Source organism: Anabrus simplex, chromosome 1, assembly GCF_040414725.1.
Source record: "Anabrus simplex isolate iqAnaSimp1 chromosome 1, ASM4041472v1, whole genome shotgun sequence".
Lineage (NCBI taxonomy): Eukaryota > Metazoa > Arthropoda > Insecta > Orthoptera > Tettigoniidae > Anabrus > Anabrus simplex.
Genome location: NC_090265.1, coordinates 122,522,913 through 122,547,757, shown reverse-complemented (window position 1 = coordinate 122,547,757; position 24,845 = coordinate 122,522,913). Strand labels below are relative to the sequence as shown.

The 24,845-nt window shown below is 38.5% G+C and overlaps 2 protein-coding genes across 2 annotated transcripts in view; one reads left to right on the top strand and one right to left on the bottom strand.

Moving 5' to 3' along the window:
* LOC136862579 (protein O-mannosyl-transferase Tmtc2) overlaps window positions 1-24,845 on the bottom strand; it is a 671,534-nt gene that overhangs the window by 577,406 nt on the left and 69,283 nt on the right. The gene's annotated exons all lie outside the window — the stretch shown is intronic.
* On the top strand, window positions 9,939-23,493 carry LOC136862563 (cuticle protein 19). The gene is made up of 3 exons (XM_067138891.2): window positions 9,939-10,037; window positions 19,725-19,841; window positions 22,474-23,493. Exons 1-3 carry the CDS (start codon window positions 9,939-9,941, stop codon window positions 22,834-22,836), a joined length of 579 nt encoding a protein of 192 aa, XP_066994992.2. The 3' UTR covers window positions 22,837-23,493.

The window sequence follows — 24,845 nt, the reverse complement described above, 5'->3', positions numbered from 1 at the left end:
GACGTAAAGATAGTTTCGTCTGATTTTCTTCTTCTTACAGAACAACTGCAAGCTCACCGCAATTAGCTTTATTACACCTCGATTCAATCTCACTTACTATATTACCATCCTGGGAGAACACAAACCTAAATACATGAAATTATCTACCTGTTCCAGCTTTGTATCACTAATCTGACATTGAATTCTGTTGAATTTTTTTACCTACTGACATCACTTTAGTCTTCAAAAGGCTAATTTTCACACCATACTCATTGCGCCTATTTTCAAGTTCCAAGATATTAGACTGCAGGCTTTCGGCACAATCCGCCATTAAGACTAAGTCGTCAGCATAGGCCAGATTGTTACTACATCTCCACCTAACCGAATCCCTCTCTGCAATTTTATACCTTTCAGCAGATGATCCATGTAAACTACGAACAGCAAAGGTGATAGATTACAGCCTTGTCTAACCCCTAAATATCCTGAACCAAGATCTCATTCTATCATCCATTTTCACTGCAGCATAAATGCCTTTGATTGATTTTAATAATCTACCCTTTAGTCTATATAGTCCCCCAGTATAGCAAACACCGATTCCCTCAGCACCCTGTCATATGCTTTCTCTAGATCCACGAAACATACAGTAAACACAACTGTCTATTTCTCTCTTAGAATTTTTCAATTACCTGGCGCATACTGAAAATCGGATCCTGAGAGTCCCTCTGTGGTCTGAAACCACACTGGTTTTCATCCAACTTCCTCTCAACCACTGATCGCACCCTCCCTTCCAAGATGCCAGTCAATACTTTGCCTGGTATACTAATCAGCGAGATAGCTCGATTGCATCCTTCCTGTTCCTGAAGGTACCTTACTAACACTCCATGCTAATCTTACTACACTGAGAAGCCTTTTCATCCTTGCCTTCACACTATACTTCCACATTTCAGGTCTAATTTTACCTATTCCTGCTGCTTTATGAAAATGGAGTTTATTTACCATCCTTTTCACTTCCTCAAGCGTAATTTCACCAATATCATTTTCCTCCTTCCCATGAGCTTGCTTGTTCGTGACACCACCCGTAAGATTTTTACGATGAGAAGATGTTCAAAATATTCCCTGCACCTCTCCAATGATTCCCTGGAATCTATTATGAGTTCACCTGAATTACAAAAAATACTGTTCATTTCCTTTTTCCCTCCCTTCCTAAGGCTCTTTATTACTGTCCAGAAAGGTTTCCCTGCTGCTTGACGTAGCCTTTCCAGGTTATTACCAAAACTTCTTGTTGGATTCAACAACTATTTGTTTCGCTCTGTTTCTTTCATCTACGAACAATTCCCTGTCTGCATTGACCCTTGTGTGGAGCCATTTCTGATAAGTCTTCTTCTTACGTTTACATGCTGCTCTCACTTCATCATTCCATCAAGATGTTCGCCTTTTCCCATCTTTACACACAGTTGTTCCTAGGTATTCCCTTGCTGTTTCTACTACAGCATCCCTGTATCCTACCCATTCTCTTTCTATATCCTGAACCTGCTTACTGTCCACTGTTCGAAACTTCTCACTAATCATATCCATGTACTTCTAATATCCTCGTCCTGGATATTTTCTACCCTTATTCGTTTGCAGAAAGATTTCACTTTCTCTATCCCAGGCCTAAAGATACTTAGTTCACAACAGATCAGACAGTGGTCTGTATCATAGAAAGATCCCCGGAAAACCCGTATACTCCTAACAGATTTCCTGAATTCGAGGTCGGTTAATATACAGTCCATTATGGATATGGTACTCCTACCTTCCCATATGTGGCGGTGAATAGCCTTATGATTGAAGAATATATTCGTAACTGCTAAACGCATAATATCACAGAAGTCCACCAAACGCTTCCCATTAGTTTCCGAATCTTCCCTTCAATTTACCGATCACCCTTTCGTATCGTCCAGTTTTATTTCTAACTCTCGCATTGAAATCACCCGTTAGCACTATCCCATCGTTGCTGTTGGCCCTGTTTACGATGTCTCTAAATGCTTCACAAAACTTGTTAATTCATCCTCATCTGCAGCCTCACATATTGAATACACTGAGATAAATCTCGTCCTAATTCCTACAACTGCCAAATCTACCCACATCATTTGCTCATTTACGTGCCTAACAGAAACTATGTAATAATAATAATAATACTAATAATAATAATAATAATAATAATAATAATAATAATAATAATAATAATAATAATAATAATAATAATCAGATGGACTCTGCTACCACATTCGGGAATTTTGATTTTGGCATCATTGAGGTCGGCTACGTATCAATTTCAACGCTCCGTTTACTTTACCAGTTGGGAGGGAAATTGGCCTCTGCTTAGTGATTTTTCTTTGATTATTGAATATCTAAAAAAATACAATAGGTTCATGACTAACCAAAATTCGTTGGGTACACTTTTTCCGTTGCAGCCAGCAGATGCTGTAGGAAGAATTAAAATAAAATATTGGTGGGTAAACACCAAACCTGTGTACATGCCCACCTCGCACGCCAATTTGTGCGGAATGGACTTTCTCCTGGCCTTCAAAAGTCCAAAATTTTCTATCGCGTTTGGACCTCTCACCTTGAGGACCCAGAAGCTAACACTTGACAATTTTAGCCACAGAGGATATGATTTATTGTGAAAGACTGGATTAGGATACTACTACTACTAATAATAATAATACTAATTGTACCGGGTGGTACACCTCCACGCCGCTAATTCAAATATTGCGCCAGTGGAAACTCCTCTACAGGAGAAAGCCTGAATTTTAACAAACTGAATTAAATGAACGGTTTTCCGGAAGATGTCACTACTGTAAATTTGGTAATTTTGAAGTGTTCTGAACTGTGTCTATTTTGATTTGTGTTTGTTTGCTCAGTATCAAGAAGTTTGGACATTCTCTAACAGATGTCTCTACCAAAACTTTGATAACGCACTCTGGTGTAAAGGAATGAACTTTCCTGAAGAAATTTTGTATTCATAAGTTTTGTCTTTACTAAATTTTGTTCTGTGGTTTGAGGGTTGGCAATATAAATCCTTTCCTTCCACCAGTTCCAATCATAAACTTCTGTAATTAATTTCCCACCAATAAGGTGTTTCTTCATCGTCTTGTGTATTAGTTTTTGCTGTTAGCCAATAAACGTTTGTGGGCGGGTTGTTATCATTCTTGAAAGGTCTCGAATGTTCCACGAAGGTATATAAACTGCTGATTTTTTGTCTCGGTGCCACTTCTGTAACATCTTTCTTAGTGTGTGGATATGTAGCAGGGGGCGGGAAGCGCCTCTTTCTCCAAGCAGCAGTTCATCTAAAAGGTAATGGCCTTATAACATCTTCATTTCTTGCTAGCTCAGCAGTTTAACTCTCAGGGAGGGTTCGAAACCTTTAGTATGTAACCTACCCTTTTAAAATGTAAATTCTTTTCTGTCTATCTACAAATTACATATCTGTAAAGCGGGGATAGAGAGTGCTTCACCCTCTCGAACTCCCCTTCATTTTGAATTTGAGGTGACTATGTTTTCGTAACCGTTTTTCTCTTCCTTCTTAAAGTCTTAAACTTATTTGCCGACTAGTCACCTCCATAGATTGGGATTAGCCCCTGTATCATCGGCCTAGCGCCACATAGGTTTTTAGGCAAAAACTTGGTGTAGGAGTGCAAGTTATCGCCTCCATTCATTTTCTATATTTTGGGCCATTTTTCCTAACCGGTTTGTTTTCTTCATGCGAAGGCCCCGTAGGTTGGGTATTAATTACCACTGTTTCCTTGTGTGCCTTAAGGGCAGATAGAAATGAAGTTTGTTGTAGCCTTTGATAGGCTTGTAAAATCGAGAGCGGGACAGCTCTTTATAGTGTTGTGGTAAATGTGCCTTGGAGAGGCTTGAGATGTAAAATTGGGAGCTAATGCTCCATGTAATTAAGGGTGTTCTGCCCTTTGGTATCTTGTTATTGTGAGCTGAGAGCTCAGAAATTATTTTTAGGGCTCGAAGCTCGGATCTTGTAATAACCCCCTAAATCTTGTGATTTCTTTGTATCTAATTTTGGCTTGTTGTTGACTTGTTAAGTTTACAAATTCTATGTCATCATTGTTAAGTTTTGAAAATATACACTTTGTTAAAGTTTTAAATTAACTTTAATTTTGTAGTTAAGACATATTCCCGCCCGCACCTTCTTTCACCTCTAACTACCACGGATAAATCCGTAACACTAATAATAACAATTTCCGTGGCTTTTAAGGAAGACCCTCTTATGAGGATGGGTGGCCTCAGCTGTGCTTTATAGTGATGGAGGAATGTATGTGACTCAGCGTAATAATGAGAACAGGAAAATTACTCAGTCCCCCAAGCAAGAGAATAATCACGATTACAATTCTGTCACACAGCCAGGGGCCAGAATCTTCGAAGACATTAACGACTCAGTCATGAAGCTGAACGTTCGAGAACTGGTACTGGCTGCCTATGAGGAAGAATATTATTCTACCAACTGACTAATGGGCTCTTACGCATTTAAGGGAGTTTCACCTCTGAAACTGAATGGAAAATTGACCTTACCGTACCGTAAGAAGGGATGTTATTCGCATGGCGAATTTACGCACTCCTACAGTATAATGTATTTAAGGTTCATTTCCCTTTACACTGTTACATAGGAAAATGAACACAACGAAAATATTCTGATGGACTGCGCATATATATGTGCCTGGAAGGCGTGACCAGTCGATGGGTAGGATGAGCATTGGGACACAGGAGGATTTAAAAAGAATGGTTTTGATGTCGCTTTCTCTTCAGTATTCTTTTCAGTCATGAAAACCAGAAGCAATAGCATGTCATATCAGGGTAATAAAATGGAGATGAACATTGAAGGGAAGATGAAAATAGGGTATTGCAGATATCCAGATGCTGCAATGGTTGAATTGAAAGTGTTCTTCTAATCTAACAGGTATTTATAAATACAGAACCTGAGATCTGGAAGTTATACAGAACCTGAGATCTGGAAGTTATATATCTGCGCCTGGAAAATCTGTTATGGGACAATGTTGATGGGAGAAATACTGACCCACAGTGCGTGTATCACTCACAACGAAAATTCGTTTACATAATTCGTGCAGTACTGAACTTAAAATGACAGAACCTTTGTGGTCGGAGTTCTAAGCAGAAATATTATCACATAGTGGTGTTTCCAGGTGCGACGGTGATGCAACATTCTTAATACCTTCCATTGTTATTATTATTATTGTCATCATCATTTAGACTTAACTATTGTTAAAAACTACCAGCAAATACATAGAGGTGGTAAGAAACTGAAATAACTTATCTTGATCCACTCCATCTCCATTCCAAGTTCAGTATCATTCCCTACGGTCGCAGAAGAATAATGAATATCCCGTTATCCCCTACGACAAGATGGGATGACCCTTCAAAGGATCTAAAACTGAACGCGCGTGTTGGTGGCCATCGGACATTTAGCTGAATCTGAAAATGCTTCCGCTTGTGCCGAGCTCCTCATTTTCATCTTTCGTAACGAATCGCCATTGGTCAACTTTTATTCTTTTCCGACCCAGATGGTATTAGGTTTGCGAGGCCTGTGTAAGTTTTTCACTTCTAAACTCTTCTTAGCCCTTCCGTTGTGAGATATGATATTTTGCCCGAACAGCGACGATATTCTGTTGTACTTACTCTTAAAATATTAATCACTACTAATCACAAACATAGCATACTGTTTACAAGAAATCAACAACTACGATCAACGAAGGGGAATATTTTGCTTGGTCATAGGAGCTCTTGTATAAGGTGAGGAGTAATCATAACGATGCAAGAAAATATGCATTTTCTGTCCCCATTTTGACACGTGGAGCACAATATAGTTTTCATCCTGAAAGCGAAACAAGATTCAGAAATGGGGAAACAATAAGTATTGTACAAAGAACATGGAGGCATAGCAAAGACTGACAACAATGGATCGTCTGAAGAACAAAGGAGAAATCATTAGGATGAAAGAGTTTTGCTAACTGGATGGAATCTTTATGAAGTCTCAGAGCAATGATGGAAAAGAAGTTGACAGGAACAAGACAGAGCGGCAAACCGAGGGTAAGGTGGATAAGTTAAATAAACGAATTGTAAGAGAGGGGAACAGGGGAAGTAAAGACAGAAACGGAAGTCGCTGATCCGTTGTTCTCTCTGACAGGAAGTGGGATGGAAGAAGAATACAGAAGGAGATTAGCAAAATAACTTTTGATGAAGGGCAAACGAGTTCACGGAGTAAGATCTCATTTCTTCCAGCAGATTAAATGATTCGTCTTAGACGTTAAGGGATCTAATGGCAGAATGCTTCAGCAGTTATCAATATAGGTTGTGTCGAACGTTCGGTGACAATTTGCAATATGTGATTTATTAAAATAATTACTGTCAATTGTTTGTGAAGCATTCAGGCACCCCAAAACTGGTAAAAGTAACGAACTTTTTGGTATATAATTAAAATATACTGCAATCTGAACAGATAAAATGTTTATTTTATGGAACATCCAATAAATTGTCCAATTTGTATCCAATTGGTATTTTGCTGCGTTGGGTATTATAACTTCTCCAAACGAAGCCAGTTTCTTGCTATTCCTCTTGAACTTCACTGTTAATCTGTGTGTCAAGTATTGATTATTTGCTTGTATTCGGGTGACAAGCTTCTATTCCTCTTTATTAATCTGTCGAATACACGCTAGTCGCCAGGTTAAAGAACTCGGGAAAATTAATATTTCGCTGCCTCTAACAATGGATACACACTCACGACCCAGATTTGTACGGGTGAATAACCAATAAGATTACAAGAACGTCACAATGAATTGCTGAATAGCGTGTGTTTCGTGATAAGAACATGATCTTCAATTTTCATATTAAGACAATTTATAACCCTGTCGCTCACTCCCGTTTGATATCATGCGCTGTTTAGTTTATTACGTGTAAGTCGCTTTAAATGTAACCACTGTGAACCAACAAAGAGGAATAATGATGGAATCCAAGTAGTAATGTGTACATAGGAATTCAATGATATTTTTCAATGCCCCTCTGGCCTACTGTTCAAGTGAGTGGATTTTCTGAGCCAGGCTAAGCGAAAAATTCATAAACTCCAGTCATTTTTCGACGCAGACCTCAGGAATTGAGAAAATATTTCATATTTATTCGCCTATGTTCATACATATTATTATTATTATTATGATTATTATTATTATTATTATTATTATTATTATTATTATTATTATTATTATTTGGTTCCGGCCGGATATGGACCGTGCTATTTCAACCGTTTTCTGTCTTGAGATTTAACACACGCCCAGTATTCCCGAATCATTCTTCGGGGAGCTTTCGCCCGTTGTTTGGTCCACGTCTTGTTAGTATTTTAGGTTTTGTTAGAAACATATCGTCGCTTCACCGGTAAAACGTTGTATCCCACAATACACTTCCTATCCATTATTCTCCTTAAGACTGGTCACGCCTCCCAGCCACATATGGATACGCAGTCCATCAGAACAATGTCCGTTGTGTTCGTTTTCCTATGTCGACGATTAAACGAAAATGAACCTTACATGCATTGTACACTAGGAGTGCGTAAATACGTAATGCAAACGTACATTCCTACAGTACGGTACTGTAAGGTTCATTTTCCTTTATACATGGGCATAGGAAAATGAACACAACAAAATTTGTTCTGATGGACTGCATATCCATACGTGGCTGGGAGGCGTGACCAGTCTTAAGGAGAATAATTGATAGGAAGAGCTTTGTGGAATACAACCTTTTACCGGTCGGGCGACGATATGTAGACTTTCAAGTTTCTTCTCTGAAGGGTCACGTTGCAGTATTTCATCACGTAAAATCCCCAATTTTTCTATATCTTTTTTCACCTCGGTGATTATTTCGTTTCGACCGGCATGCTACTAAAGCCATGACTGGGAAGGAAGCAGCCGTGGCCATTGTTAAGGTATTACATGGTGTGAAATTGGAAAACAAGGGCTACCAACAATGGAGTCCGAAGCCATCGTCTCCCAAATGCAAGTTTAGAACTACAAAGCGGTTTCTGCTCAGCCACCTCGCTTGTTAGGCCACATTATTTCTCCTTTGGTTCGGTCATCTACGGACCATGTTTGAATATCTTTGCGGTATTTTTAGCCTTCTCTGCCTTCACTCTCTTCCAGTCTCCCTTTCCTCGCTAGTATGTCGCCACTCACCTGAAAACCACGGAAATTTTTGACGAGTTGTCTAAACCGATTTCTGTCCATTATGCAATCTTTCGGAATCCCCATCTTCGTCAAATCCAACTTCCTTTCTTGAAACCATTTTTGTTATCCTCTTCCTTGAGAATTCAAAAATACTCTCCGTTATTCTGCTACCGTCCATCTTCAACAAGTGTCCATAGAACTGAAACCTTCTCTTCCTCATCACTTCAACCATTTATTTTCTTTCATACAATTATTATTTGTTAGATGTGGGTCTCCTCATCCATTATTTTACATTTGGACCTAGATTTCTCTTAGCATTTCTTTCTCTTTTCCAGAAATATCTAAGCCCACCTTTTCCGATAATATTCAACGTTTCTGATGCATACAGGCACTCAGATTTAAAGTTAAGTTAGGCCATATTATTATGATTATGTTCGGCTCCATAGCTAAATGATTAGCGTGCTGGAATTTGGTCACAGGGGTCCCGGGTTCGATTCCAGGCAGATTCGGGAATTTTAACCATCATTCGTTAATTTCCCTGGCACGGGGCTGGGTATATATCGTCGTTGCCGGGACAAAACCTCCTATGTGATAATATGTTTTGGAGATATACTGACCCGCAGCACATACATTGTGAAGAGCGAGAATGCCTTGACAATATGCACACGATATTGCACCTTAGATGACAGAACCTTACCGGCCAAAGTTCTAAGCTAAAATTATTTCACATAGGAGGTTTTGTCCCGGCAACGACGATATGTTGTCTTCATCATCATTACATCCTCATCACGACGCCCAGGTCGCCTACGGGGCTCAGATCAAAAGACCTGCACCTGGCGAACCGAACCCATCCTGGGATCTCCCGGCACTAAAAGCCATACGCCATTTCATTTCATGTTATTATTATTATTATTATTATTATTATTATTATTATTATTATTATTATTATTATTATTATTATTTGCATCGATAGAGCCACGTATGGATTATGGTTACATAAAGTACCTGTCTCTCTTTCTTAGGCTTACACCTTTCTGTTTATACAGTATCCAAAGGTTTTCAACCTCACGCCTCTTCTCAGCCCTTCTTCCATCGAGATGTTCCGCGGTTTAGCATGTTCTTTCTCTGGATCATCCCTTAATCCCACAACATTTTTCCTAAAGGTGGTCCTCTCCATTATGCCCTCTGGTCTTATGTCATTTACCGGCATGTCTTTCTACACCTCATTCAGCTAACGGGGATGAGATTTCCATTTTGTCCTGTAAAGTGAGCAATTTGAGCGCCAGTCATTTATTATTGTTATTATTATTATTATTATTATTATTATTATTATTATTATTATTATTATTATTATTATTATTATTATTATTATTATTCAGTTATATACTGATTGCCGATATTATGTCCAACTTGTGAGATTCTAAGAAACTGGGTGGATTTAGATACCAAGAGATTTATGTTTAAAACTAGAATTCATGATGTACGAACAATTTACGTTCCTCTTTGAAACTACGTATTGTTCTTTTAATGGTTCCTCTAGTAGTTAATCTAGTATCCTTACCGGTGAAAGTCACAGGCCCAAACAATCAACCTGTAAGGGTTCTTGTTAGGCAAGGCTTGAACTAGCGGTCCATAGAGAAACTCTCGTATATGTGCTCCTCTAATTAACACGGCACGCATCTTCGTTCCGGCACGTTGCCTCCCGCCAGTGAGTATAAAAGCCCAGACATTCGGGCAATGGCATGTCACTCTTACCTCACACACACTAGTAGGTCTCTCTTCTCTCTCCAGTTCACCCAGTTGAACATCGACAAGCTCAACATGCAGACTGTACAGGTAAGTTCAATACGAGTGCACTCTACAACTCATTGCTTCAGCACGGTTTAACAGATTTTTTCTGTATATTTCATGACTACTTAAATTTTATCAGTGTACAAATATAAAGATAACGAAACTATAAAGTTTCCATTAAGACCTCACGCGTACATAGGTATATAATAGATCGCACAGTTCATTTTGAAATCTCCACAGACCAGCCAAAAGACGCTGATAAGGAAAATAAGGTTATCTACGAACTGACCGTAATTTAATATAATGAAAAATTTGGATTGACTGACATTAAAGTTGTAGGATTAATGATAGGTGCTCCAGGGACTATTCCTCGATTCATTGTGACTTTTTGGAAACAGTTTAAGTTAGAGGTACCGAAACTGCAAACTATGTCTTTGTTAGCTTTACGAGGTTCCATTTTATTACTGAGAAACAATTGCTACGTGTTATAACTCTTACAGTTTAAAGATATTATGAGAATAATGTAATCAACACAATTATTGTCAACCAAAATTATAATTTCATTTCTTTCGTTATGTTTTGTCCACTGTAGCAACATTCCACTGAGGGAAGTTTTGTAAATATAATAATAATAATAATAATAATAATAATAATAATAATAATAATAATAATAATAATAATAATAATAATAATAATAATAATAATAATAATAATAATAATCATAATGGTCGTTGCTTAATGTGACCTAACTTCTAGGTCATCGGCCCCTAATAGCAATTAAACGCCACAACTTATAAATGAAGAATTTTACGCATATTTTTTGTCACTCTTTTTTAGGGGAATATTCACTTGCCAACTACAAGGCACTAAGCTCGTACTTCATAATTATACTAATACTACACAAATATTTTAACGTGTTTATAATTGTTACTACTATTACTATTTTATTGTTATTAACCCTGAATTGGTACGATATTTTCTTGTAACGTAAATCGTATGGCTTCTGTCAGAAACCAGGTATTTAATTTTAAGTTAACAATATTTTCTTAGTTTTTATTGTTTACTGAACTTAATTCCTTTAAGAATTTGCCTTCGATTTCGTCACAGGAAAATTATAATATAAAATTACACACCCAAATGAAAATACAAAAATAGCAAAACCAGGTCTGAAACAGCAGAACATTTTATTCTTCTCAAGAAACAATAAAATAATATTTTGGATAATTTCCTTTTATGAAGGACATAGAATCGGTACGTAAACAATATTATTACAAAACTCAAAACATTTTTATTTTCTTCTTCTCCTTCACAGCTCCCGTTTGCTTCTCAGCGCCGGACCTTAAACCATCTTCCGTCCGTCTTCTCTGTCCCGTTCTAGTTGCTTAATTCATTTGGATCTTTTTCTGGTACTTCGTAATTTCACTAACCATTTCGTCCCAGTTCATCCTTGGACGTCTTTTTCTTCTGATTCTTACACGTCTAGTCTGAAACATTTGCTAAGATTTTCTCTGAGCATCCGTACGGAGCAGGTGACCAAATTATTTGGATGTCACCGCAAGCTATTCTGCTACAGCTTTGTTCTGTATTCTATCTCTCCTAGTTTCATTGAAACTCGACATAGATATTTCATTTCCGAGGTTGTTACTCTACTATCATGCTTCTTTCCTCAAGTCAAAGTCTCTGAGCCATACAATGAAGTGATCAGGAACACAAGTTTCATAGATCTTAAGTATCTATGACATTTCCTTCTTGCTGAGTAAGCTATCAGTCAACTGGTATCAAACGACAATGACTTTCTGAACTCTGTTATTGATTTCAAGGTATTTTTAAATTTTCATGTCTAAAATCAATGTTCGTTAGAGTGCACAACATTTATGATCACGGGATAAGCAATTAGTTTTTCATGTAAATACCTATAAATTCAGTAGAACCCCGGAAGAGGGAGGACGTTCGTGAGAACGTTTTGTAGCCGTCTCACAGATGTATGATACCAGGTGAGGGCTAAAATGCACAAATTGGCAAACGAAACATGGTATTCCCACTCTGAAGTTATATTTAACATTGGTTTATCCCTTCAGAAGACACGCATACGTTCTACGCGTGTTCATAGCAATGTCCGTATGTCGCTTTTAATTAAGAAGGAAGAGTAGTTAGTGGGACGTAAAGCAAATGTCATCTAATTAAGAAGGCCCAGCGAAAACAAATATTCTGCGTTAAAAGTTTATTTCTATTTTTTTTTCAATTTGCTGTAGATTGCGCCTACACAGACATGTCTACGATAGGATAGGGAAGGGCTAGGAGTGGGAAGGAAGGGACCGTGGCCTTAATTAAGGTACAGACCCAGCATCTGCTTGGTGTCAAAATGGGGAAGCACGGAAAACTATCTTCGGGGCTGCCCACAGTGGCGATCGATCCCACTATCTCTGGAATGCAACCTTGCAGCTACGTGATGAAAACCGCGCAGAAATTTGCTCTCCAAGGTAAAAAGTGTAAAGTATTGTACATTAAAGTTGTATATTATTACAGGATGGTAGTCTAGTAAGTGATGCAGCATAGCTAATACAGTACTGCGATCAACGGTATTCTGGAATAAGTCGGCTTTCGGGCGAAACCAAATATACATGGGTCTCTTTTCAGACAACCTTAGCCATCTCCAAACAGGCCATGAAAGGCGTTTGGAGGGGTGGAAGCTAAAGGCTTCCACTATCCATAATTTCGTCATTTGGGAAGAAGGCAATAACTGACTGACTGCGTCAGATCCTGACGAATGTTTCTTAAAATTAATCATTTAAAATTTTATTATGCGTCCAAAATACTGCTCCTTTAAATATATTATAGGGTGGTTACCTCTAGGTAACACAGATACGTCTTTCTCAACTTCACTTGTGACTTTAAGGAGCTTCTTTGTTCACGAGCGAATCAACTTACGAGATATACCAGTAGTGACGACGAACTCTTTGCTAGTTCAGCTCAGAAATTGGTATGGTATCGGAGCGAATAGCAGGAGTATGAGAAATAAGGTTTATTCTATGGTGAGTGCAAGGAATGAGCAGACATGTTAGTATTTAATAGCCAGAACAACAAAGATTGAACATACAGGTGTGACGAGAGTTCCGGTCAAGTGAATGGGATACACCATGAGAGAGAAACATATTACGATCCCAACATTAAAAAACACACGAAAATGAAATACTCCAGGAACCAATGAGACAATAGACCTATTGTCTCAGGAACTATTGAGAAATTAGACCTATTGTTAGGTATTCCTGGAGCAGTTTGAAAATCTTCTATAGAAGCATTTAAATGTTTTGAATTCAGTCCCATTGAATTCCAAGAATAAGCAAAGATTCTCTCACCACAGAACAGTGCCACCTGTATCAAATATAATAAAAACTACTGTTCCTGAAGAATGATTCTCCTTCTTCTTCTTATTTATCTGATTACCCTCCAGGGTCGGTTTTTCCCTCGGACTCAGCGAGGGATCCCAGTTCTACCGTCTGCATAGGAGCCTTGCGGGGGGATGCGAAGATTGGAAGGGATACACAAGGAAAGGGGAAGGAAGTGGCTGTGGCCTTACGTTAGGTACCATCCCGGCATTTGCCTGGAGGGGAAATGGGAAACCACGGAAAACCACTTCCAGGATGGCTGAGGTGGAGATCGACCCCCCGAGGCTGAGTGGAGCCCGTTCCAGCCCTCGTACCACTTTTCAAATTTCGTGACAGAGCCGGGAATTGAACCCTGGCACCGGGCGTGGCAGCTAATCACACTATCCACTACACCACAGAGGCAGACAAAGAATGTTTCTCAGATACAAATATGTAAAGGAGCAGTATTTTTGACACACAATATAGTTTTGAATTTCAAGAAATTTTATCAGGATCTAAGTGACGCCATCAGTCAGTGATTGTCCTCTTCTCAAAGTTACATGTTCGATCCCAGTTTACGTCATAATTTAAATAGAGCCAATCCGTGTTAGTGATTTGCGGTACATGAGAAGACCTCCGCAGGAAAATATTCTGACACCTCGCTGTCTCCCAAGAACTGATGCAATTGAAAGAATATTACGCAAAACTCATTTTTCTCTTTATATGGCCAAGGATTTAAGTCTGGGCACATTTCATTATATCATATGGCATTTCAAATGAATAGGATCTAGTGGATCCGAATCTCAGCTGTCTGAAGAATAACATCCCCCTAAATTTGAAATGCCATCCAGTACACTTAATTTTACTGGGTCACTTTGTTTTAGTACCAAACAATAAAACCATGTTTTAACCGTGGGCTGCTATCCTTGGAGGTATCTCAATTACAATCCAAACAAATAGCATGGACCTAGGACACAGCTTTGCCGATTTCTTAGGTGAACCCATCTGAATTATGGTGAATTATCTAAGTGCATTATTATTTTCATAGAGGAGCGCAACGTTTTTGAAACGTAGTAATGGAGAAAGTGTATATTTCTTGACGTAGATAGAGACGTTACTGACATCTGCATGGTACTACTTAACTACTTTTTTAGTCTTTAAACATTACCTTGGCTATGTTGACTGGATCCCTCCTGAATACCAGGCGCGCCCGAGGGTCCCCAGAGAAATGAAGATAACAGGAGCGCTTTAGTAGCCTCAAATGCCCTCTTTCTTAACATGTAAATATACACTTAAGAAGGTTATTATCTACAGAACTGTTTTCTAAACTAGTAACGCACTGTAACATAAAAGATGATTACCAGTGAAATTAACACAAACGACGGTAGTCTAAAAGTACAATGTCATTCCTTTACAAGGAAACTAATATGATAACAAAGGAACTTGAATGTCAGTAGACAATAACGGTTTTATTAACTTATTTTTTTACAATTCGCTTTACGTTGCACCAACACAGATAGGTCCTATGGCAATGATGGGACATGAAATGGCTAGAAGCGGGAGGGAAGCTACCATGGCTTTAATTAAGGTACAGCCCCAGAATTTGCCTGCTGTCAAAATGGAAATCCATGCAAAAATATTTTCAGGGCTGCCGACAGTAGGGTTCGAACCCATTATCTCCCGAATGCAAGGAGACAGCTACGTGACACAGAACGCATGGACACCTGCTCGGTTTATTCAGAAAGGTATATGCCTACTTCCTTTAAATGTATGTGTATAACTTACTGTGGTTCCTTGAACTCATTATGATGGTTTCATCCTAATTCGGAAAAATATAATTGATGGTTAACCAGTAACCTAACTAAGCATTACTGAAGGTAAAATAGAAATAACTAGCTGATGAACCCGTGCTTTGCTACGGAATTCTCATAAAGACTGTTTTCGAAGTTTTCCAAATTGAAGTCAACATAGGTCATTATAATGACGTCAGTAGGTACATAGCGATTAAAAGCAATGATATCATACAAAATACTCGATCAAAATAAAAACCGCACATTTCTCACCTTTAACGAACAGTACTACGCTGCCGATTTAAGAGTCCAATGTTCCAGTGCTGGAATGACCAGGACGCAGACAGCCGCGAACACTTCTCTGCCATTATTCCGTCAAATGCGCACGCTACTCATTCTAATCAGTGCCTCAGGGTAGGGCTTGAACAGCTTGAATGCTGTGAAGAACCAGTTGCGCAACAACAGTATCAGAAAATGTATGAAGAAGAAGAATGGCATGTTAAAGAAGAAAGTTATCTATCTCCAGCTATTTTCCGCCAATATTCAGGCAGGCCGTTATACTCGGCACGCAGCAGTATTCCCATCTATATGAGATGAGTGGCAGCAGAAGATACAAAGCACATCACAACAAACGATGGTCAATGTAATGTTATGGTTGTTCAATTTTATGAGCTTTCTATGTATATTGCAGGCCTTCGCATTTAGTTTTCTTCCGTCTCTGTGATTCTAGGGCATATTATAAAATAATCTATAGCGTAGACTATAGTTCTTCATTCCCCGAATTTGTATACCGATTTTTAATAAAATCTGTTTACCCATTTTTTTCGCGACTCAGCGCTGGTATGTACTTAGCAACAAAAATCTAAATTCATGAATATCTCTCTTATCATAGCCGGTAAGGTAAAAAATTAATACGTCATAAATAATAGGAATGTAATACTATATAACATTCGTTATGTAGTATTTGTCGATAAAACCACTAATAACATAAATATTTGAGAATAAAATTTTAGGCCTTTCCGTAAACTACCATTTCACTCAGTGTGAATACAATTATTTATGGCCTAAACTGAACTGACTTACTCCCCGACTTTTACATACTGATTTACATTAAATTCCATTCAGCCGATTTCTCGTGATGCACAGACAGACAGACAGACAGACAGACAGACAGACAGACAGACAGACAGACAGACAGACAGACAGACAGACAGACAGACAGACAGACAGACAGACAGACAGACAGACTTACGGAAAGGTAAAAAGGATATTTTCCAAATTACTGTGGACACGTCCGGTACAGAAATACGAATCTTTTTAAATTCTGAGAAATGTACAGACAAAACTCTTGTACTACTTAAGGGAATATCTGAACTGTGTTGTTGGCAATATTCTAAAAATGAAACGCTTTGAGATATTAATCCAGAAGAATACGAATTACTTTTGCAGTAAACGTGTTAAGGTGGCGTTGAATAAAAATGATAATACGACCGCAAATATTTTGGACATTTAGACGATTGAATATGACAACTGTATTAATATTAAGTGGAATCGATCGCTGCCATTATACAGAGATTACAGCTACTGCGTTAATTACTCGTTGAAATAACTCAGTGATTAGGAATACATTCTTAAAATAAAAACAAGGATTTCGGTGGACTATTTCTAAAACTGCGTATCTGACAATGCTCTACGTGCCCAATATTTTCTTTTAGACTGGTCACGCCTCCCAGTTACACATGAATATGCAGTCCAGCACAACAATTCGTCGTTGCCGGAACGAAACCTCCTATGTGATAATATTTTTAGAGATATACTGACCCGCAGCACATACGTTATGAAGAGCGAGAATGCTTAGACTATAATCACACAATACTGCACCTTAGATGACGGAACCTTACCGGCCAAAGTTCTAAGCTAAAATATTTCACATAGGAGGTTTCATCACGGCAGCGACGAATTACTTTCTTTGTGTTCATTTCCCTATGATAGAGTGTAAAGGAAAATAAACCTTACAGTACCGTTTTCTAGGAATGTAAGTTTGCATGACTTATTTACACACACCTACATTATTATTCATTCAAGGTTAATATTCCTTTACACATACTAATAGTAAAATTAACACAATGAAATTGACTCTGATGTACCGCATGTACATATCGATGGCTTTCTTTTAAAACCTCGTATGTCCAAATGTTCTTCCTACCTATTATATCCCTTAAGACTGGCCACGCCTCCCGGTCATATATTTGTATACAGTCCTTCAGAATAATTTTCGCTGTGTTCATTTTCCTTTGCTAACGTCTAAAGGAAAATTTACCTTAACGTACCGTATTGTAGGGTTTTTGATTGCATTGCAAATTTACACACTACTACAGTATAATGTATTTAAGGTTCATTTTCCTTTACAGATTGTCAGAGGAAAATGACCATAACGAAAATTATTCTTTTAGACTGCATATAAATATGGGTCTGGGAGGCGTGACTAGTCTTAAGGAATATAATGGATATGAAGAGTATTCGGACTTACGAGGTTTTTAAAGAAAGCCATCGATATGTGGCTGGCAAGTGTGACCAGCCTTAAGGAAAATAATGCTTAGGAATAGAATTGTCACATACATGGTGTTAGAACCAGGCCATCGATTTGATTTACATATAACAGAACTGGAAAAGAAGTCCACAAAGGTGTAAATCAACAGAGCAGTTCGTTATTCAGAATTATCAAGAATATTATATTCAAGCAAAGACGGAGAGGTAATACATGGAAAATTTAAAAAATGTTGTAAGTCGATCAAAATTTCTAGTGACCTGTCAAATTGATTCCCTATGATCGACTGCAGGAATATACTTACTCGTCTAGGTTACATCTCTAATGCGAAGCAGCTGTATAATGCGAGCCATAGGCTTGACGGTGGCGAGTGAGTGCGCTTTACCAACCAATTAACGATGGTGTGGCCCCAGCCACCAAGAAATAATAACCCGCTAATGTAGCAATTATAACTCAACACGCGATTACTTTACGAACTTTCGTACCTCACTATCCTCGACTTAATAAGACCGTGCTAACAGTAATAAAACTTAAGCCCTCGCCTATAACAGCCTGCACGTTACACACAGCTCTGGAAAACTCGGAGTCTGGAGACGGCAAGTTATTTAAACATTAAGACGTTTTTCTGTGAATAAAAATTACTATAAACTATTCAGCTGGCCCAGCTGTCTACTGGTGGAGAGGCTGACTCTTACACGCAGGCGCGGGGTTCGATTAATCACCAAATCCGGGATTTTTACGTGTATCTGAGGGCTAGTTCAATGTTCACTCAGCCTACGTGAGAACAATTGAGAAGCTGCCTGACGGCCAGATAGCGACTCCTGCCTAGAAAGCCAAGATTAACGGCCCAGGGGTTGCTGCGTTCTGACCACACGTCATTTCGTAATTCTGAGGCCTTTTGGACTGAACAGCAGTCGTTTGATAGGTTGAAGCCCACCAGTGTCATCACTGATTTGCATTATTTGCATTTAGGACTGTCGCCCAGGCAGCTCATTCCTTATATCGTCGCTGCCGGGACTTAAACTCCTACTTTAAATATTTTAGCTTAGAACTTTGGCCGGTAATGTTCTGTCATCTAAGGTGCAATATCGTGTGAATACTGTCAATGCATTCTCGCTCTTCATAATGCATGCGCTGCGGGTCAGTATATCTTCAAAAATATTATCACATACGAGGTTTTGTCCCGGCAACGACGATATATTGTTCACCTAGTCCTCTCTTACATAATTGCCGGGCTGAGTAACTGAGACGGTTGAGGCGCTAGCCATCTGAACTCAACTTGGCAGGTTCGACCCTGGCTCAGTCCGGTAGTATTTGAAGATGCTCACATACATCAGTCTCGTGTCAGTAGATTTACTGACACGTAAAATAACTCCTGCTGGACGATATTCCGGCTTCTCGGCGTCTTCGAAAACTGGTAAAGTGTTTACTGGGACGTAAAGCAAATATTATTATTATTATTATTATTATTATTATTATTATTATTATTATTATTATTATTATTATTATTTACTGACTTGATTTTAAGGAGCTTGGAAATTTATCGAATTATCCCATTCCCTAATTCCTCTTCCTATAAATGAATATTTGTCCAAATGTATCCTCTTGAATTCCAAATTCATCTTCATATTATGAATTTTCCTAACTTGAAAAGCTCCACTCATGTTTGTTCGTCGACGAATGAAATTTTACGCCATTTCTCCACTGAGAGCTCTGAACATACCGCTTAGTCGAACAGCTCACCTCCTTACTCCCACATCTTACCAGGATCTTTTCCAGTTCTCGTATCAAGTAGTTCTGGTCCCATACACAGGTACAATTCTCTAATTGGGGTCTTATTACATCCTTACTACAACCCCTGTAATATTTATTGTGTGATTACCTCACCGAAGATATTTCCTCATATTAACATCTAAAAGCTTGCAGATTCCCGTGAGGTACCGATTCTGACAAAAGGAGTAATAATTCTGGGGATAGTACGTTACATTGTTTGGACAAGGTAATGTTGGTGAATAATTTTTATTTTCAGTTCCTTGCTGCCTTCGCTCTACTGGCTGTGGCAACGGCTTACCCGACTCTATCTCATCTGGGTGGTCACAATGATATTGGGGCACATGGCCTGGACGAGAAGAACATCGATTATTACGTGAGTATCATTGAAATTGACAAATAAGTTTGTTTTGATCATCTATTCATAAATCAATGACTATACTTTAACTGCAAGTAACGGCATGTTAACTCGTAAGGAATTAACTACGACTAGAAGCAAAATTAATCCTTAAGCTAGCCAGTTATATTATAAATTGTAGTTCCGAGAGTTATCTGGCAGCGATATCAGTTCTAAAGGCAAAACTTAAACCCTATTAATTCAGTAATCTGGATGGTTAGAATCAACTCCTTAATCCCCTATTAACAACCAGTATATTGTCCGGCTCCTTGACTGACTGGTAAGCGTATTGGCCTTCTGTTCAGATGCTCCAGGGTTCGATTCCTGGTCGGTCACGAATTTTAATTTAATAGTTAATAGCCTCTGGTCAGGTACTGGGCGTTTGTGCTTTCCCCAACATTCCTGAAACTCATACACAACACTAACATTGTTTCCCATACATGACACATGCAGCCCACCTAGTCGTAGGGTCTGTCTTAAATAGGCTGCACCAGGATAGCAATAAATAGAAATCGACAGCCTGTTTCCAGTCACTCGACCGGATCAGCAATAGAATGAATGAAGCCCACATCCAGCGGCAAAGATAGAACCGTACCGGCTGCCGAATCCTGTAGCACTCCTCTGGGGCAATGATTGATGACTGGCAGATGAAATGGAATTATATTGGAGAGACTTGCTGTAACGAAAGATGACTGGAAAATCCTGTCCCGCCTCCGCTTTGTCCAGCACAAATCTCAAATGAAGTGTGACCAGGATTTGGAACACAGAACCCAGTGGTGAGAGGCCGGCGCGCTGCCGTGAAATTATTAAAACGAATACATTCATAGCAGATATAAATTCTGAAAGAATTTGATATTTTGAAGTATACATCTCAACGATTTTTCTTTTGAAGCTTTGTAATTGCTTTCTCATTAAGTTAACGGAATTTCCTCGCAACTAGTTCACTTGCAGAATTAGTTTTATAGATTTAAATTGTTTACATATACTATTGTATGAAAAATGAGTGTATTGTGATCTTAAGTCACGGGACCTACAGTTTTACGTCAAGTATGAGGCTCAGAGATGTGGATTCTCATTTCACAAATCGTGTATGCAATGACCTGTTCTCTACCCGGTGCCACATTGATTAGAATCTCCGACTGTCTCACATTGTGAGTTTCAAAGCTCCACTTCCCTCGTTTCGAACATTAAGTAACTTTCCTGTGAAACATGTAGCAGCCTTCTTGAAGAACTCACCGGGCAATATGTAGCGAACTTCCCAGGGGAAATCAATGGCAATAAAATCCCACAAGTACACAGGGCAGAAAATGAATGGAAGGTTTGGAATTCGCTGGGTTGTTAACGTCAATATCGTCAGAATATGTTCAGAAAATGAAGTTAAGATGTATAATTATGTTTTGTTGAACCTTAGTTCCTTTATACGTACATGTTAAATGATGGTTACCACGCTCAAGCTCAAATGCAGAATATACTCGTAAGTACATCAAGTTATATTAATTCTTACTTTGTAACACGCGAGATTCCTAGAAGTTTACAAAATAAACTTCTATAAATATAGCACTGAATATCTACACAAGATTTAAGTACTTAAGCGTGTTTCTAATTTTATGATCTGCATGACATGATAAAAAAAAAGCCTTCGTGCTTTCTCGCCCGGTTTGGATGAAACATGCGTCTGATAAAATTTACCACCTGACTTCCAGAAACCATCTCTCCTCCCTAAGTTAATCACATACTTAAGTAACAGATATTCATGAAAACATTAGAAATTCTACTGATACAGTCAAAGTCATATAACACGATGAAATAATAAATACGGGCAATACCTTCAGTTAAGTCAAGTTTCTGGAGGTTGTGTTAAATATAAACTGTGATAATGTTTGCGCAGGGGAGATATTTATCCCCACAACGGAGGTAAATCTCAGAAAGTGAAATTTCCTCAGAATGAACACACACACACACACACACACACACACACACACACACACACACTCGTATTTCGTATTTCAGAGCAGTATTTGAAGAGAGCAATAAAAATATTCGATACAAGTCTAAAGCTATCTTGATTTTGTAGATTGCCATTAAAGCATTTTAGTTGAAGCAGACAAAACTTGAAGAGTTTCGACTGTGACTTATGATTTCATTACGCCGACGGTGCGTGAGCAATATCTCGTATCCCACAACGCTTTTCTATCCATTACTTTCCTTAAGACTGGTCAAGCCTCCCAGTCACAGATGGATATGCAGTTCAACAGAACAATGTTCGTTGCGTACATTTTCCTATGCCAACAGGTAAAGGAAAATGAACCTTATTTTATCGTAGAGTAAAAATTTATATCGTCTCTTAAGAAACAATACCGCGTGTCTGTATTTAAGGTTCATTTTCGTTTACACACCAGCACATGTGTGGCTGGGAAGCGTGATCAGTCCAAAGGAGGATAATAAATCAGAAGTGCATTGTGGGATACGAGGTGTTTATGTAGAAACTTTACGGTGTTTAAGGAAGAACATTTAACTTTTGCATTAATATCAAATGTATGCTACTGGAGTTCATTACATTTCTAATTCTATTGGAAAACATCATTTATATTAGGCTTATTTCTTGTTGTAGGCACACCCCGAGTACAAGTTCAACTACGCCGTCCATTCTCCTCACAGTGGCGACATCAAGAACCAATGGGAAACCCGTGACGGTGATGTTGTCAAGGGTTCCTACAGCGTGGTTGAATCCGATGGCTCTGTGAGGACCGTCAACTACTCTGCCGACAAGCACAACGGCTTCCAGGCTGTAGTTAACCAGGGTGGCAAGGTATCTGCCCATGGTTATGGTGAGGAGAAGTCTCTCGGTGGCGTCAGTCAAGGGGCTGTGCACAATGTAGCCATCGACCACGGAGTCAGCCACGGTGGTTACGAAGGTCATGAATACGCCAGCCACGGTATTGCCCAAGAGTATGGCCACGGTCATGGTCTGTAAGCGTCGCCGGACCACCCGCAAGTACAGGAGGTTCACATAACAGCTACATAGATTAAATAATTAATTCCCTCAAAATTCTATTGAAAGTCAAAATGGAAGAGAATTGAGTGGTATCAAATGAAAATTTGAAGATATTTTCCAAAATTTTAAATCATCTACGTGGTCTGTTATTTTGGTCTCCTTGTCACAATGCTCATGAATTCAATCGTTTCTATTACCTTCCTTGATCTGTCCCTAAACGCAATAAGCACGATAGATATCTCGGACAATAGCTGCAATTACTGATACCGCCATAGAAATTAGAAGAAAACGCTCGCACAGACTTTGCTGATTTTATACTTTTACGTTGATGAAGAGTCACAAAGAAACGGTTGATATTCTTGGGAATAATGTGTGGCATGTAAGAACAACTGTACATGAAAACTGGAAAACAAAATCATGTCCTCGATATATCAGGTGCCACTTAATGAAAGCCTTGGGAATGATACGATTTTTACTGACAACGAATCGGTTCTAGCGTTCATTCACTTGTTGGTTCAGTGGCGCAATTGCAGGGGGGTGGGAGTGACTAGTCTTCATAAAATGTGTTCCTCTCCTGCAAAAGACATGTTTTTAGGTTTCAGAGTTTTCATTGTCTGAGATGTTACTTACTGATGGACAACTGTCACGAAAAGTATCTGTTCTAAGTAGTTGTGGTGAAATGCTAAATAAAAATCTTCCCTCAATCACTAATTTTTAAGTTTTATTTGTTTCATGCCTTTGCCTTCATTTACCACTCCACCATCTTGTCATCTCTCTACGGTGGTTGCTTACAAAGCAGAAACTTAGTAGAAAGTATTATAAAGTTAAGTTAATTAGCAACTTACAAAACTCTTCTCTTCCGTAAAAGTCGCTGAAATGGCGAGCTGATAACTTGAAAAACTACTTTTTGGAGCATCAGTCTCACGATATAATAGTACGCAGGAAATTAATATTAAAGGAGAACTCTCATCCTTTCTGAAATGGATGTTACCATTTCCAGGTCATCAGTTGCAGGAAGGATGGAGACGAGAAGAAATTGTAGAGACTTAGATGAAGAAATAGAAAGATTGAAGAAGAATCGTATTTGGAAGAAAAGTCTGTAACACGTTCCTGTAAATTATAAATTATCTTCTCATGCGAGTAACGAAATCTTCAAGGAAATTTAGTTTCGTAGATGAACAGTTACGGTCAGTTACTCAAGTTTAGGATTCCGAGTGATGAATATTCTAGAAATAAATTATCACACGGGCCGATGACCTTAAATGTTAGGCCCTTTTAAACAACAAGCATCATCAAATTATCACACACATCCAGATATTGAGTTCGAATACTGAGGACGTCGAATATTATTTAATTCATTGTAGTTTAAAAATGCGCATATTTGAGAAGATATTCTGTGAATCAATTTCTATCATTTACTTTAGACTCATCATGCAATATGAGACAAGTGGGTCAATAGAAAGGAATAGACGGTTATTTGCATTCTTTATGAAGAGATGGAGTTTCAAGTGAAAATATAGTGAAGTTTTGCTTGGTTACGGTACCAAGAAACGATTATTACTTGAAATGAGGTGTGTGATTTTCGATAGTTGGATTATTTCAGGTTCCACAGCATTTAAAGGAAATGAAAGGCTGTGTTATCTAATTACTAATTGAACGTAGCAGATCTGAATACATTACTGAATATAATCAGCCGGCTAGTTGGTAGCCGATAAAGGGAAAAGTATCTTGTGAACTATTTAATTTGTACTCATAATCATCTATTTTTGACAGAGGATTTACAATTCATCATCATGCATATTAAACAGAAATGTCGGTACGTAAGGCATGTAACTTACTATTTGGACAAGGTGAGTAACGTCTATGAGACGTAATAAAATTTGTTGTCATGTCGAAAGGAGAAACCAAAGTGAGTAATATGAGGACCTTTCAAGAACTCTTAAGTCCCAGGACGGGAAAATATGCTTAAACTGTTTTCTATGCCCCAA

Bases quoted from the DNA above. Each gene is read 5' to 3' on its own strand.
- LOC136862563 (XM_067138891.2), top strand. From the start codon at position 9,939: ATGGCATGTCACTCTTACCTCACACACACTAGTAGGTCTCTCTTCTCT. The intron at 10,038-19,724 runs GTAAGTTCAATA...TTTTATTTTCAG, and splicing joins TCAACATGCAGACTGTACAG to TTCCTTGCTGCCTTCGCTCT. The intron at 19,842-22,473 runs GTGAGTATCATT...TTCTTGTTGTAG, and splicing joins AGAAGAACATCGATTATTAC to GCACACCCCGAGTACAAGTT.